General features: G+C 35.9%; 1 protein-coding gene across 1 annotated transcript in view; it reads right to left on the bottom strand.

Annotated features, from left to right (window-relative positions):
- Positions 1-14,984, bottom strand: part of MRC1 (mannose receptor C-type 1) — an 82,631-nt gene that overhangs the window by 9,751 nt on the left and 57,896 nt on the right. The window contains exons 21-27 of the mRNA XM_011364416.2: positions 14,215-14,357; positions 13,694-13,808; positions 11,014-11,180; positions 8,810-8,912; positions 5,645-5,877; positions 2,746-2,911; positions 1,739-1,888 (exon numbers count right to left, since the gene is read on the bottom strand). Of these exons, the coding sequence (XP_011362718.1) occupies positions 1,739-1,888; positions 2,746-2,911; positions 5,645-5,877; positions 8,810-8,912; positions 11,014-11,180; positions 13,694-13,808; positions 14,215-14,357 (1,077 nt within the window). The remainder of the gene's footprint in view (positions 1-1,738; positions 1,889-2,745; positions 2,912-5,644; positions 5,878-8,809; positions 8,913-11,013; positions 11,181-13,693; positions 13,809-14,214; positions 14,358-14,984) is intronic.

Raw genomic sequence — 14,984 nt, 5'->3', positions numbered from 1 at the left:
TTGATTCTCATATCGGACAAAATAGATTTTACCAAAAACTATAATTAGAGACAAAGAAGGTCATTATATAATGATAAAGGAGTCAATTATCAAAGTATATAACAATTGTAAATATATATTCACCCAACATCAGAGCACCATAATATGTAAAGCAAATATTAACAGATATGAAGGGATAAAGAGACATCAATACAATAATAGTAGAAGACTTCATACACCACTTTCAACAATGGGTAGGTCATTTAGACAGAAGATCAATAAGGAAACAATGGACTTAAAATACATTAGACCAAATGGACCTAACAGATATATACCAAACATTCTATACAACAACTGACAAATACACATTATTCTCACATGGAACAGCCTCCAAGAGAGATAATATGTTAGGCCACAAAACAAGTCTCGATAAATTTAAGATTGAGATCATATCAAGCATGTTTTCTGAGCATAATGGTATGAAACTAGAAATCAATTACAAGAAGAAAACAATGTATAGAAATTAAACATGGTACTGAACAATCAGTGGAGGACACACACACACACACACAAAATGAAATATTACTTAGCCTTTAAACAGAGGGAAACCTGCCATTTGCAACAACAATGATTAACCTGAAAGGCATTATGCTAAGTGAAATAAGTCAAACAGAGATACGCAAATACCGCATGGTATCACTGATATTTGGAATCAAAAAGATAGTCAAATTCACAGAAATAGAAAGTACAATGGTATTTGCCTGGGACTGGAGTGTGGGGGAAATTGGGAGAGGCTAGTAAAGGGGCGCAAATTTTAGTTACAAGGTGAATAAGGTCTGAGGACCTAATGTACAATATGTTGACTATAGTTGATAACACTATATTGTATAATTGAGATTTTTCTGAGAGAGTAGAACTTCAGTGTTCTCACTAAAAAAGAAAAAAAGGTAAATATGTGTGGTGATGGATGTGTTAATTAACTTGATGGGGGGAATCTTCTCACATATGCATATAACATATCATCATGCTATACATTTTAAATGTATTATAATTTTGTCAATTTTACTTCAATAAAGCTGAAAAAATAAACATAAAAAGAAAAAGTCAAAACTCAAGGTTTTGCACCTGAAGGAAATGGAGATACAGCTCTTGCACACCACTATTGCATAAAGAACCCTAATTTAGGGCATAATTAAAATTTAGTAAAAAATAAAAAATCGGTAAAATATTCAATGAGATTTAATTTGGCGAATTTTTAAATGTACTCTGAAAAATTAACTTTATTTGACATTTTTATTTCAGGGGGAAAATCATGTCTCCATATCATGTCTATTTGAGTTTTCTTTTCTTCTTCTTCACAAATGAGATAATCGGATATAAATGCTTTTTTATTACTAATAAAGAAAAATGGTTCCTGGCACTTGTGAAACCTGAGCTTATCTGTGATAAGAAGTGAACACAATACTCTGAATAACTGAGAATGAGAACCCTAACAGTTTAGAATATTAGGGCCGAAAGTAAGAAATATTTGTTCAGCAAATGATCATTTTCTACCGAAATTCTTTAGGATTTTGAGGCTACCATGTTAGAAATTACATGTAGTGGGGATAATGTTGACCATTCTGTTACAATACAAATTATTAAGAAAAATAAATAGGTATCTTTCTGTTCCTTTTGTTTTAATGTACGGGGTTATTAGAATCGTGGTCATCCAGAATTGATCTTTGGGGGATTTTCCTACAGTAAACATGGCACTTACCCATTCGAAGACATTCCAGAGCTGCTTGGCCCCAGTTTCTCGTATATGAAGACTCAACATAGTAGCAGTGACCATGGAAAGGAATCCACGCTGTGTGGTCTGTCTCCGGGCATCTGCCAGGCAGTTGTGGAGGTTCAGTGGCAGGGATTTCTGTTAATAAAAAGACATTTAAAATAAAGTGAAACCTGACACTTCTGTCATATACAGAATGTACATAGAATAATGTATTAGCAGCTATGGAAAATTTCATCACCTATCATTATTTTTTAAAAGTTCTAATGGTAATCACCTGGATCTGCCATTTTTATTATTGGGTTTTATCATTTTTCATTTAAAATATATTTCAATATAATGTACTATAGTATAGTGGCACTCAATCACACTCATAGTTAAGAATGCAGACCTATAGATACCTACAAAGATGTTAAGTTTGAAAAAAAAAAAAAAAGTCACCTAAAAATAATTTGCAGAGTCCCCCATCAAGATGCTCTTTTTCTTTTTTGGGATCCTAATCTCTACAAAGCCTCCTTAGCTATGACTGACATCTGGGATGAAACTAACTGCTACAGTTAGAATGGTAGGACTTTACCGCTGTCCAATTCTAGGACTGCTTTCTAGAACCAAATCCCTATAATATCATTGACTCTGATGAATGTACATGCATTGCAATAAAATTATTTCGATATAGCTGTACTGTCAATATCAAAACTAATCATAATTTCCCAGAAAAATCTGACATAGATTCAAAGAATCATCTCAATACTAAAAATTCAGAAATTATAAAGAGTCAATAAACTCCAGCAATGAAGAAAATCTCTTATATCCATTATTTTGATCTATGTATATCTGTTTATTACCAAGTCAGCCTTTTATTAGGTAAAAGAATACATTTTATTTTATTCTTGAGCTCCCCAGGACATGTTACTGTTTAATAATATCAACAGTGGTATGTATTAGCTTATTGAAAAAATTTCAAATCCTTCGATTATCTTTGTATATTCCATTACCATCTGATCTTTTGCAGAGAACGTGAAAACTATCATTACAATATGCTGTCTTCCAGTAGCCATCAATATCCAGATAAACACATGCCGATTTCAGTTTGGGCTCATTTGCAGCCCAATTAGTGTATCTCACCCTCCATTTATCAGTCCAAACATAATCACTATTGGTCTGCAAGAACAAAAATAACCATTAACATGGAGCCTTGCTTCATTTAGAAAATACCAGAAGAATTAAATGAGGAGTTGAAAATATATTTAAGATCATGATTTGACAAAGAATCTACAACAATAAAGCATTTTAAAAAAACATCATAAATCATTTCTACCAACTCAAATTCAGTAAATGCAGATTTTCCTTAAAAACAAGAAAAAACAAACAAATAAATACTTTTTGGATATCTCCGTAAATACATTCTTGGAAGATAATCTGAAAAACTGACTTAAAAACCTATGTCATATTCTGTGAAACTCTCATTTATAAGCTTTCAGTGCAAAATGGAAATTTGATCTTCTAAACAAAGAAAATATTTATTATATCACCATTGAAATAATAAAAATTAAGTAATTTTCATTAATTTTCTGGACCCTAGAGAGAAACACATCTCAGCTAATCTTATTGTTCAGCTGTTGAAACAGGCCAGTAACAAATGACTTAGGTAAGGTCTCATGGGTAAAAAATAGAGAAGCATAGGTCTCTTGCCTTAGGTGGTTCTTTCAACTATAACTAATCATAATGGCATTTTTTTTAAAGCTGATTGTTTTATTCAATTTGCACATGTAGTTTCTTATTAAATTTAGTCAAACAAATGTATGGTCATATACACATTAACTTGATAACATCAAAAACATTATTTATCAATAATACCCTTTTAACAGTCTAAAAGAAATTTTATTAATAATGCCCAAGAACATGTTATATAACATTAATCAGAGAAAACTGAATTTTTAAACAATTCAAAGAAGTAAATTAAATAACTGCATTATTTAATTTACCAAGCCAATTACCATAGTTTTAATGACAAAATCAAAAGCATGTGCTATCTCAAGTTAGAATTTTGTAGTATTCTACCATGGTTAATCAAACAATGCTTACATAATCATTAACTCTATGGACATAAGGAAGATAATAGTACTGTTTCAGTTATAAGTGTCGGTATTGTGGAAAGCCATTTAATCTTTCTAAAAATAAAGAAAAGCCTATTTTAAACTCACAAGAGAATTGTAACCATGTCTCTGAGAAGGAAATGAGTGAATTATCAAGAGAATTAATTACTGAAAATAGAGTCAACACAGACATAAAAATGTCTTGTCCAAGTTTAGTCACAGAAATCATTGTGGAACTACTTATTTTCATATGTTCAGTTCCTCACGTAGGAAGTGCTCATTGCTTGAGGCGTCGATTTCGATCTCTGGCTCATGACATTAGAAGCTCTATAAAATCTGACACTAACTACTATCCATTTGTATCCCCCTCTACCCTTTTCTCTGCTTTGCACTCGCTAACTAACATCAGTAAAATGACTTTCTCTGAGGAACCCCCTTGGTCCCCTCCCTTTGTACAGCTGATCCCTTTTCTCTCATCTCGTAGCACTTTGTACGTACTCTCTTTGACACTTCTTGTATCGTCTCTTAATTACGTGTTGACACCTCAGTTTCTTCTACTACAAAGTTTTCCTGGTTGACTAGCTAGATGGACGCGTGTACGAGTGGAAGACAGATGGATCGCAGAGCATCAGAGGAGACTCGTTTTAGGAACAGTGTGGCAGCTCTAGAACCACTTCTAGTTCTGTGACTCATCTCTCACCCCACCTCGTTTTCTGCCAGCCTTCCTTTCTCTGTGATGGGATACAGGGAATTAACTGCGACGACATTTCTTCCACGGAGATGGAAGCTCCACAGCTTTAGGACTGAAAACAACTCTAGAATGGCTTGCCACAAAAAATAAAAAAGAACCTCATGACCCAGGAATTACATCCTTGACCTGCTTTCTTAATTCCCATGGCTTAGTTGTAATCATGACACTAGAAAGAAAAAGTTAATAAATAAAACTGTTTAGATGCAGTTAATTTTAAAATTAAAAAGCAATATGAGAGTTGTCCATCAATAGAAGAATGGATAAAAAAGATATGAGATATATATAGAGAGAAAGATATAGATATATAGATATATATAATAGAATATTACTCAGCCATAAAAAAAAGAATGAAATCTTGTCATTTACAACAACATAGATGGACTTGAAAAGTATTACACTAAGTAAAATAAGTCAGACAGAGAAAGACAAACACCATATGATTTCATTTATATGTGGAATCTAACAAACAAAACAAATAAACAAGACAAAACAGAAACAAACTTATAGATACGGAGAACAAACTGATGGCTACCAGAGGGGAGAGGGTAGGGGGATGGGTAGAAAAGGTGAAGGGGGTTAAGAAGTATAAACTTACAGTTATAAAATAAGTCACAGGGATGTAAGGTAAGGACAGGGAATAAAGTCCACAATACCATAATATTTTTGTACGGTGACAGACGGTTACTACGCTTACGGTGGTGATAGTTCTGCAAGGTATGTATAAATGTTAAATCGCTATGTTGCACACCTCAAACTAACATAATATTGTGTGTCAATTCTAAGTAAAAATAAATTTTGAAGAAAGCAATCTGAGAGTTAACGTAAGTTAGATAAATATTTGTTTGATCTCTGATATGTATCCCCAGCTTAGCAGACCCTTGTAGACACTGGATCCTTGAAAGATTGGGTCTTGTTTATGTTAGTATCGTTCATACACCCTGGCACGGTTTCTTACACACAACAAATGTTCAACAGATTAAATAGAAAGAGACTCATATTCAGTCATAATGCATCAGTCATGTCAAGTTGCACATTTCCACATCTTACCGCATTACTGTTCAGGCCAATCCACACTGGTTCATTAAATGTTTGCATTTGCATCCACGCAAACGCATTACTATAGGGGTCTAGAATGCTGGCAATGAGGGACGAGTGAAGCTTGCAATAATTCTCTGCTTCAGGCCATTGTAACTTCAGTTTCATGAGCGAATAGCTACTTTTACCATATTGAACAAAACCATCTGTTGGAATTGTTGCCGGGGGATTAGGCAAGGAAGAGTCTGGGATAAAAAGATTATTTTCATTAGTATTATTCATAAACATTACTTGAGTGCCATCATTACATGATTACTTTATTTTATACATCATAAAAATAATAAGAAGCCAAACCATCAGGTGTTAAAAATATGTCCATGAACCATTTCATGCCTGAAAACAAAGCTTTATTTTTTAATCAGGATGCTTGATTGAATTATATAATTTCCAAACTGTATTTAGAATATTAAGGTAATTATATGATCAAGTTTCTAGAGAAACAAAAATGCTTGCAAATTCAATGAGATCTAGTATCTGGATAAAGAAATGACAGAAGTTTAATCTCATAAATTAAAGAACATCTGTCATCCTGTCGTTACTAATCTTTATTTTTCCCTCTTGGTCAAACTTCAAGGTCAAGAGTAGTTTTCCTCTCCCTCCCCCCATCCGTTCCACTCTGTCCATTAATTTACATCTTATTTGTATCTATTTGACTCTATTTGTGCATAACACACCTTCAAGAGGTGGGTTTAAGTTCTGGAATGAAGCCATACATTAGTCCCTGGTTCATTTAACCTCGATCTCAAGATCTAGCTGTACTTTTATTCACCGTTTCCTATGTTCTTCACTCAGGCCACCCACATCTTATCAAAAATGACTCAGCCCTTGTAAGCCAGTCATATTGGCTTTCTGATCTTCTCTCTTCAATTTCCTACCATGGATTTCTAATCGCTGTTTTAGGTGTACTCATACTCAGAGCCACTTACTGTCAAGACCCCAAAACAGAGCTTAGCATGCCTTAGCTGATGACCTAGGGCAGAGGTCAGCAAAGTCCAGCCAGAGGGTGAAATCTGGGGTCTGTTACCACAGCCTATGAACTAAAAACTGGCTTTTAAACAGCAGAAGAAAAAAAATCAAAGAAGAATAACATTTCATGACATGTAACATATAAAATTCAAATTTGTGTGCCTAAATAAAGTTTTATTGGAACACAGCCACACATTTTTTTATGTACTGTATGACTGTCTATGATTACAGCAAAGTAAAGTAATCTGACAGCAAAGCGAAGATCATATGTCCAGAAAAGCCTAAAACATTTATAATCTGTGTCTTTACAGAAAAACCTTACCAATCCTGGGTCTAAGGTTAAATGCCTACCAATTTTTTGTCTTGGTCACTTTTCGTCCTGTCCCACTATATACAAACCCAATCCACCATCTGCCTTGTTCTGTGACTCCGCAAATGCCAAACTTTCTTTTGATTATGCTGCTAAGGCAACAACTCAAGTTCAGCGAGGGTGGCCTCCCTTTCTTCTCCTGTTGCTGCCACCTTGTGTTGGTAGAATATCCTTGAACCAAGAGCCCTAGGCCAGGAGCCTCGAAATGTTACAGCCCGTTAGAAAATGAACTGTCTTATCATTTCCCAGCATGGGGAAATCTGGGTTTGTCTTAACAAATATCACTGGGAAATCTAGGGGCCACCAAAAGTGGCAAGTGAGGTAAAGCTTAAAAAAAAAGGTTTCATGTGAGATTACATACAACTAGGCATCTTAGCTCATCTGTCCAATTTGCTTGTTTATTAAAACATTCATAGAAAAAATTATAACGAGAAACTATTGAGAGGTTATTTTCAAGTGGTGAGATTATGTGTAATATTTTTTCTTTATGTTTTTCTGTATTATCTAAAATTTCAACAAAGAACATGTATATTTTTAAAGTCTTTTTATTCACATTATTCATATGTATTTTTATCCATATATATTTGTACTAATATTATACATATATAGATAGAGAGAGAGAGAAGGAGAAATTTTTTAAAATGCAGGAAAAAACAATAAATGAACTAAAAATCACCTTTAATCCCATTATCCAAATATATCCCCTATTCCTATTTTGATGCCTTTCCATTGAGCCTAAAGTCGTTAAAATTTTCAAAATATTTTTATTGGTGGCAAATATACTATCACTTATATTTATAATTAAAAGAAAACGATTTTAAGTAAGCTTGTCCATCATCATTCACTCCCAGAAGGATCCTCCCCATTTCTTCCAGAAAACAGAGGCGCAGACGGCATTACTGGGCCTAAGATTCTGGTGCTGTGGGCATCGTATAGAGAGCAAAGTGGCGTGGTCTGCAACTGGCTCTCGGATTAATAAACGATTAGAATGCCTGCAGTCGTTTTGAGTCATCTGCAAATATCTTAAGTGATTTTTCAATCATCGTTGGTATTAGTTCCCTGATGTCCCAGAAAGTACAGAAAAATGTGTTAGATCTGGGAGAACAAGTACTTTCTAACTCAAACTCATCCTCGAAGAGCTGTAGTCAGGATGACAGCCACCTACTACTTCTCCCTCAACCCTCATTTCTAATCTGTTTCCTTAATTTCTGACCTTCTTGTGTAGCTGGACATTTTTATTCCAGTTTCACTAGAGACCATAATCTTGGCTCTCAGTAAATATTCACACACTGTGTATTATTTTTATTTAACTATAGTCAGGCTTCCTAAGACGAAACAAGGAACTCAAATAAGATATCTACATTTTTTAAGACGTAGAATACAGAACAACTAATGAGGCATACATGATGTTCTGTGCCAAGATGAACTGAGGCATTCTGCTCTGACACTTTTTAAAAAATGAACAGGTAGGCAAACGTCCCAAACTTCTAACGAAATTAGGAAGTTTCAACTTCAAGTTTAATCTGCACAACTCTTTCCAGTAATGGATGAAAGGGTACATTCATGAATAAATTAGAGAAAATATCACTTGTTTTGTCTGTCACAGGCATACACGGATTAAAGTGAGATTCAAACCTGCTGACATGCAAGGGAATGGTCATTTTTTAAATAAGGCTTTATTTTTTTTTTTTAGAGCAGTTGAAGGTTCACAGCAAAATCGAGGAGGGCGTTAAAAAAAATGTAAAACTCCAGCCCTCACAGGCGGGTGAGGTAGGACTTACCAGGACGTGTCTGGCATACATAGCCCCGCTTACTGTTACAGGTGTCATCCATCCATTTTCCTGCCTCTTTTGATGTCCCTCCAATAATAACAACACAGTCAGCCTGTGTATTGAGGGAGAGAGGGGGAAAGTGTGGGTCAACAATTAATCAAATCAATTCGTTAATAAGCCAAGAGCATTCCTCATCCCTAACCTTCATCTTTTAAGATTGTTTTCATTTACGTTATGTCCAATTCATCTCTACTTTCCAAGTACTGCACTGACTTCCCAGGTGGGCCCCTCACATTGAACTCTTGCTATTTAATAGAAAACCAAATAGAGTTGGATAAATTTTGAAGACAGGTCAGAGAAACTTTGCTATCAGAAATTTCATGAATTCCTTGACCCACAGCTAATACAGTTTGCACTAAGCTACAGTTGTCTTGTCAATACCCACTGCCTCCAGCCACATTATCCCATGAGCCTCAGCCAATAGGAACCCCTAGCCCTACATTTCAAAGACTCTCTACTCATCCCCATCTCCCTTCCTCCCTACTTTCATCTTCCACTGTCCTGGCTCAGAGTCTCTGCTCTAGTTCCAAAGACCTGTATGCAGCAAGCATGTTTTTACCACAAAAAGCGTATGAGAAGGTCTCTCCCACTCTCTTTATCAAACTGCATTTAGTCTTTCCATTTTTCAAGTCCCGAAATTGTAACAACACAGTATATGTGTTTAGATTTCATTTTTGTGAAATATAAACTTTATATTTTGACATGCACTAAAAAGGAGTCTAGGACTAACATCAACCAAAAAAAAAAAAGTTTTTTTTCCTGAAAGCTGAGATTACAGATTTTTGTTTCCGTTGTTTCTGCTTTTCTTTATGTTCTAAAAAAACACTTGTGCAATAATAATTTTTTTTTTTTTGCTTTACATAAAATTCACCTCTCGTCCCTGAAATCTTTTTAAGCAAACTCTCACTCCGTTCTACTTTAACTTCTGTAAGTTTTCAGCCCTCATTGATGTAGTGAGGATTCAAATAATTTCTTCACAAAATCACTTACCCATCACCAAAATGTCCACTCTACACACATCTACCAAATTCATTCTCAGAAAGATTCATTTTAATCAGATCATTTTCCTGCTCAAACTTTTTTTCATTACGTCTCCAACAAAGTCCAAACTCTTTTCAAAGGACATCTAAATTTCTCTACATTCTGTTTTCCACCTTTCAAATCTTCCTCCTACCTCTTTTCTGCATAAAACCCCTTCTACATCCAAAGCTTTTTATTCCTGACCAAACCTACTATGTGCCTTTTTCTTGAAGATTTTATTCACTTCACCCAACAGGTCCTTCCCCATCCTCTTGCCAAGTTTCCCTGATCATTATGCTTTGAACTTCTTGAGAAAAAGACTCCTAACTGATTCTTTTCCATATTCCTTCCCTCCACCCGGTGAAGGGCTTCACAGATATGTGGGGACTGATCAGATCGCTCCATTCCATAATAAGTATCTTTCCTCTTAACTACTATAATGCTTTATAGCTGATGCAAATTATGTACTTTCATTTCTTTACTGTCTTCTTTTTTATGTAAGACTTGTGGTCTAGCTTAAGTGTGAGCTTCTTTAAGAACAAAATCTTACATTTCTTCATGTTTTTCACAAGGATTAGTATTGTGCTTAACCTTGATTAGTTGACTATTTAATGATAGAAGATTAAAAGTAATGAAATAATGAAAATAATAAAGCAATCATTTGTCTCTTAGGTCAATGTACTAAATAAAGCATTGAACACAGTGCTTGGCACATAGTAAGCATTCCACAAATGTTAGCTCAGTAATAATAATGATGATGAGGATGATGATATATTTAGAAGTAGTAGTAGACCTATACCCTGCAAACTACACAGCTTCAAAAGTTGAGGGGGGAGGGTGCCGATGCAGAGAAAGTTGATGACTCTGGGTGGCAGTGTACTTCTTGACTACCACGCAGGTGCACATCGGGGCTGGCTTTCCCTGTCCCTCACTGCCACCATGGCCTGAAGAACTCTTAGCTGAATTTTTACCCCTTCCTTCAAGGCTGGCTCAGTCTGAAACAGCTGAAATCTGCAAGAATGAATCAGATCGAGGAGTCCCCTGGTGGATTTTTCACAGAAGACTAATCGCTAACATGATGACTTGAAGCAAACTGATAGTGTCTAGAGCGGTGACCTGGAGGTGACCCTTACATCTTCGTAGGAAAGGCTGCTCCTTCTCCCACCAGGGTACCCTTTCCCCCAGTTGGTAAAATGAACTCCTCGCCCATCCGTCCAAAGGAACGTGTGCTCTGAGTTGACATCGTTCAGCCCAATCCAGGCATTAAAAGTGGAGTCCTTCATATGGTAGGTAAGAAATGCTGAAAGAAAGTGTCACAAGGTAATTTTTAAATTTGGGGAGGGTAATACTGAAAATACCAAAAAAAAAAAATTCAAAATATGTTCATTTCAAAACACCAAGCATGTGATTAATGTCTTTATTATTATTTAAAAGCACTTACTTACCAGGAAAACAGGCACATGCTAACCTTAGCATTGAATCACTGCTTCAGCTTTAGACTTTGTAAAGTTTCACACAATAAAAGTCTAGGTTTTGTCTGGGCAGCTGCAGAAAGTTGTACAGGTTGTGCCCTGCCCAAGGACACTAGGGCACTGGGACAAGTAAGGCTGAAGCCCATCTGTGCGCCCCACTCTCCATGTCATACACCCCAGTCTGGGTCAGGGCTGCCAACTGTCCTGCAGTGAGAGGCACATTGTTCTAATTCACACACAGTCATCCTATGAGTTAGCAGGGGTTCTGATGTTATAGGTAGGATAATCTGATTAGAACAACTAGCGGGGCAGATACGGCTCTTCATCTAGAAAAGCTCTGAAGATGAATACTACTTGTCAAAACAAGAAGCATTAGGCTGTCAAATGATCATGATCACAGTTATCTGTTTATTCATGAGCAAACAATTTCATGGAAGGGCCACAGCCCTGTGCTTACTCTTTTGCAGAGTAGCAAATGTCACAGAGATTTACTTATTTCTCAATTAACTAAAAGTAAAAAAAAAAAAAAAAAAAAAGTCTAAAATTTTTCAGAGAGTGAGAAGAACATGGGCAGATACTTATTTTGGTCTTATTTTATTTCCTAAAGACGATCATAACTTCTACCCTATCCCCAACTCGAAATTAAATGTGGAAAGGCTCTACCTGCCAATATTTCAGCACTGACTTTTATTTCTGCCAACAACCACAATAAGAATTCAACAACGTGTGCCTATTTTGCCAGGAATAATGTTATTCTATGTGAAATTGTTTCCTTCTGCACGTCTCTATTACCCAGGTTCTAATTGTGTTATGCCAGGAATCAGCACTTTGTGGTTAAGAGAGGAACTCAATTATTGTGTTTCGCTGCTGGGTAGCTAAGCCTAAAATGGGGCAGGCTAGTTAGAGAAATGTGAATATTATATTCTTAATTTTTATTTCTTGTATGCTATGGTTTGACCCTTTTCTTTCAGTGTCTTGGCAAGTTGCTGAACTTGCTGATGGTTCTCAGTGAAAGCTTGGTTGATTGATTATACATTGTGTTCCAGGAGAGCACATAGCAGCGTTGACGGAGTAAAATAAACGATTGGGAGAGCGCCATACATGGTTCTAGCGTCTTTCTTTTTTCATATATTTTTTGAGGCATACCATTTTTTTTTCTTGTAAATGATGTCAAAGAATCTTGGAACCAAAAAGGAACTTAGAAATTATCCAGACCACATCCCTCCTCTACAATATCTGCATCAATTCATACGTATAACAAATATTGAGCATCTTCCATACTATGTACTAGCCAATATACAAGACTCCATGGCACCTATTTGAGTACCTTCTAGGTTAAGCATTTTCACAGCCCTTTAGAAGACTCACGAAGCGACTCAGCCAATCAATTCTAATTGCTAGCGTGACCTCCTAAATGTCAACCTAAATCTATCTCCCTATACTTGCCTTTCTTGATTCTAGGTCTTTCTTCAGGAGCCATACAGGTCGATCTTTCCACGTCCACTTTCTCTCTTTTCCACGCTATGGAACCTGAGAGCCTATCAAACATTCCTCACTTGCCACTTGCTGCGTTTTCCAAACCCTTCATCAATTTGGTCACTTTCATCTTAATCACCTACAGCTGGTTCAACATCCTCCTTAAAGTGACAAGTCACAAATTTAACCTAATATCTATTTCCGAGAAGGTGGCCCCCCAAAAAACATGCAAAAGTGGTCAAGCATCCCTCTTTTCGCAGCTACATAATGAATTTTACAGTCTGCTAAATGGATACGGTGAGTTTTCCCCTTCGGAGCTCTTCCTCAAAGCTCTGGTATATCCTTATATTTTATCAAAATGTTTTTTTTTCAATTTGGTCAAAGTTTATATTTAAAAATCAGTTTCATTGCATTTTAGGCTACGTGGTCGCATGACCAGAAGAGCAGTAAATGGGAAATAGGCAATTTTTTTTTTTTTTAATTGCTAGAACTGCTCTATCCGTTTGTCTCTTTGGGGAGCACACGGTTTGGTGGAAACAGATGTAGACTGGGAGACGCAGCTTGATCCCTCACCATTCGCCCAGCAAGCTCCTCAACTTTAGGTTCTCAGAGCGGTCATTTTCTCATTCACAATATAGAGTGACGCCAGCTATGCAGAGCGGTTCTGACTAGGAACAGGAACTTTATATGTAAAATGCCCAGCACAGTGCCTACACCCGAACAAAATCGTTTTCGATATGTGCACTTGATTTTTTTTCCACTTCTTCTTTTTGCTCTGGAAAACTAATAAAACCGTTTACTATCATCAGGATCCCACCCTTTTATGAGGAAAATCGCACCGCTTAACATGCAGCAGCCTGCGTACCTTGCTCTCTCTCGCTGCTGACAGATGCCAGATTTCCTCCCAAGTCTATGCAAGCTTTTCGCGCCTCTTGCCAGGCTTTCCTTTCTTCTTCAACAAATCCGAAGATTTTGAAACACTGGGACAGAAGAAAAAAAAAAGCCATAGGGATTAACTAAAGATCATAGTGAAAAGACTCCTGAAAGACACCAGAATTATCGATGAAGATTATAGCTAAACATAAATTTTCTTGCAACCAAATAGAGATCTAAAAAATTAAGCCGGTTTTATTACCCGCAAAACTTTCTTTGCGAAGTTTTTTTTTTTTTCTCTCTCTCTCTTGGGACAAAGGATACAACTATCTGGGTAATATTTTTATATAGAGTCTCAATTTGCATAGAGAATTTGACATAAGAATCTCCACCTATTCTTGCCTAAAATTTTCTAACGTGGTGAAGTAAGCAAAAGTTAACTTTAAGCCAGAGAGATTTGCACTGTCACTCCTTATGGATCAAGGTCAAGACAGCAACTAATCTTCTTCTTACCTTGTTGTTATAAAAGTTCCAACCTTCCTTGCAACCTCCTGGGGCTGGGGTCATGGTAGGAATAACGGTGGCGTTGATGCTGCTGTTATGGCGCTGGCAAATGAAGGTGTTTGGATAACCACAGTTAATGTCATTCCAAAACCCTGGCAAATATACAGAACAGTTCAATTAGATTGACATGTTTGTGTTTTAAAACACTCTTTTAAAAAAAAAATGTATTTATATATTACAAGGGTTCTCAAAATGGTTTAGACTACAATCAAACTTTAATTTGCACAAGTGACTCAAAAAAATCTACACAAGCCCCTTTCACTTAACTAATAAGAGTTCAATTCTACAGAGAGCTTCCTATGAACTGTACATATATTTGGTGTTGCAGATATATCATCATTTAGATAATATATTTAAGCTGTATATTTAAGCCAGTAATAGCTAATGATAATAATTGTGTAATATCTAAATTTTGTATATACCAAGTATTTGCTTAGTGTTTCAGATGTTTAAATTTCTCAACGGATAGGTTCTGTCATTACTCCAATTTTTCAGACAAAGATATGGAAAGGAGAGATAAAGGATATAGATAAACATTCTGGACAATTTCCTTAAATCAGAACATGAAAAATATTTTCTAAAATGAGAAGAAGGGAGAAGACTGTGCCATTTATTAGAGCAACGTTAAGCATTCATTCTCCTTAAAAATTGAATGGTTCTGCTACTAAAGTTATTTTCACTTATATTCTCTCTTCTTTTCTTGCTTGATTTAAGTACAC

Source organism: Pteropus vampyrus, unplaced genomic scaffold (genome assembly GCF_000151845.1).
Source record: "Pteropus vampyrus isolate Shadow unplaced genomic scaffold, Pvam_2.0 Scaffold96, whole genome shotgun sequence".
NCBI lineage: Eukaryota > Metazoa > Chordata > Mammalia > Chiroptera > Pteropodidae > Pteropus > Pteropus vampyrus.
This window is presented reverse-complemented; position numbering and strand designations above follow the sequence as displayed.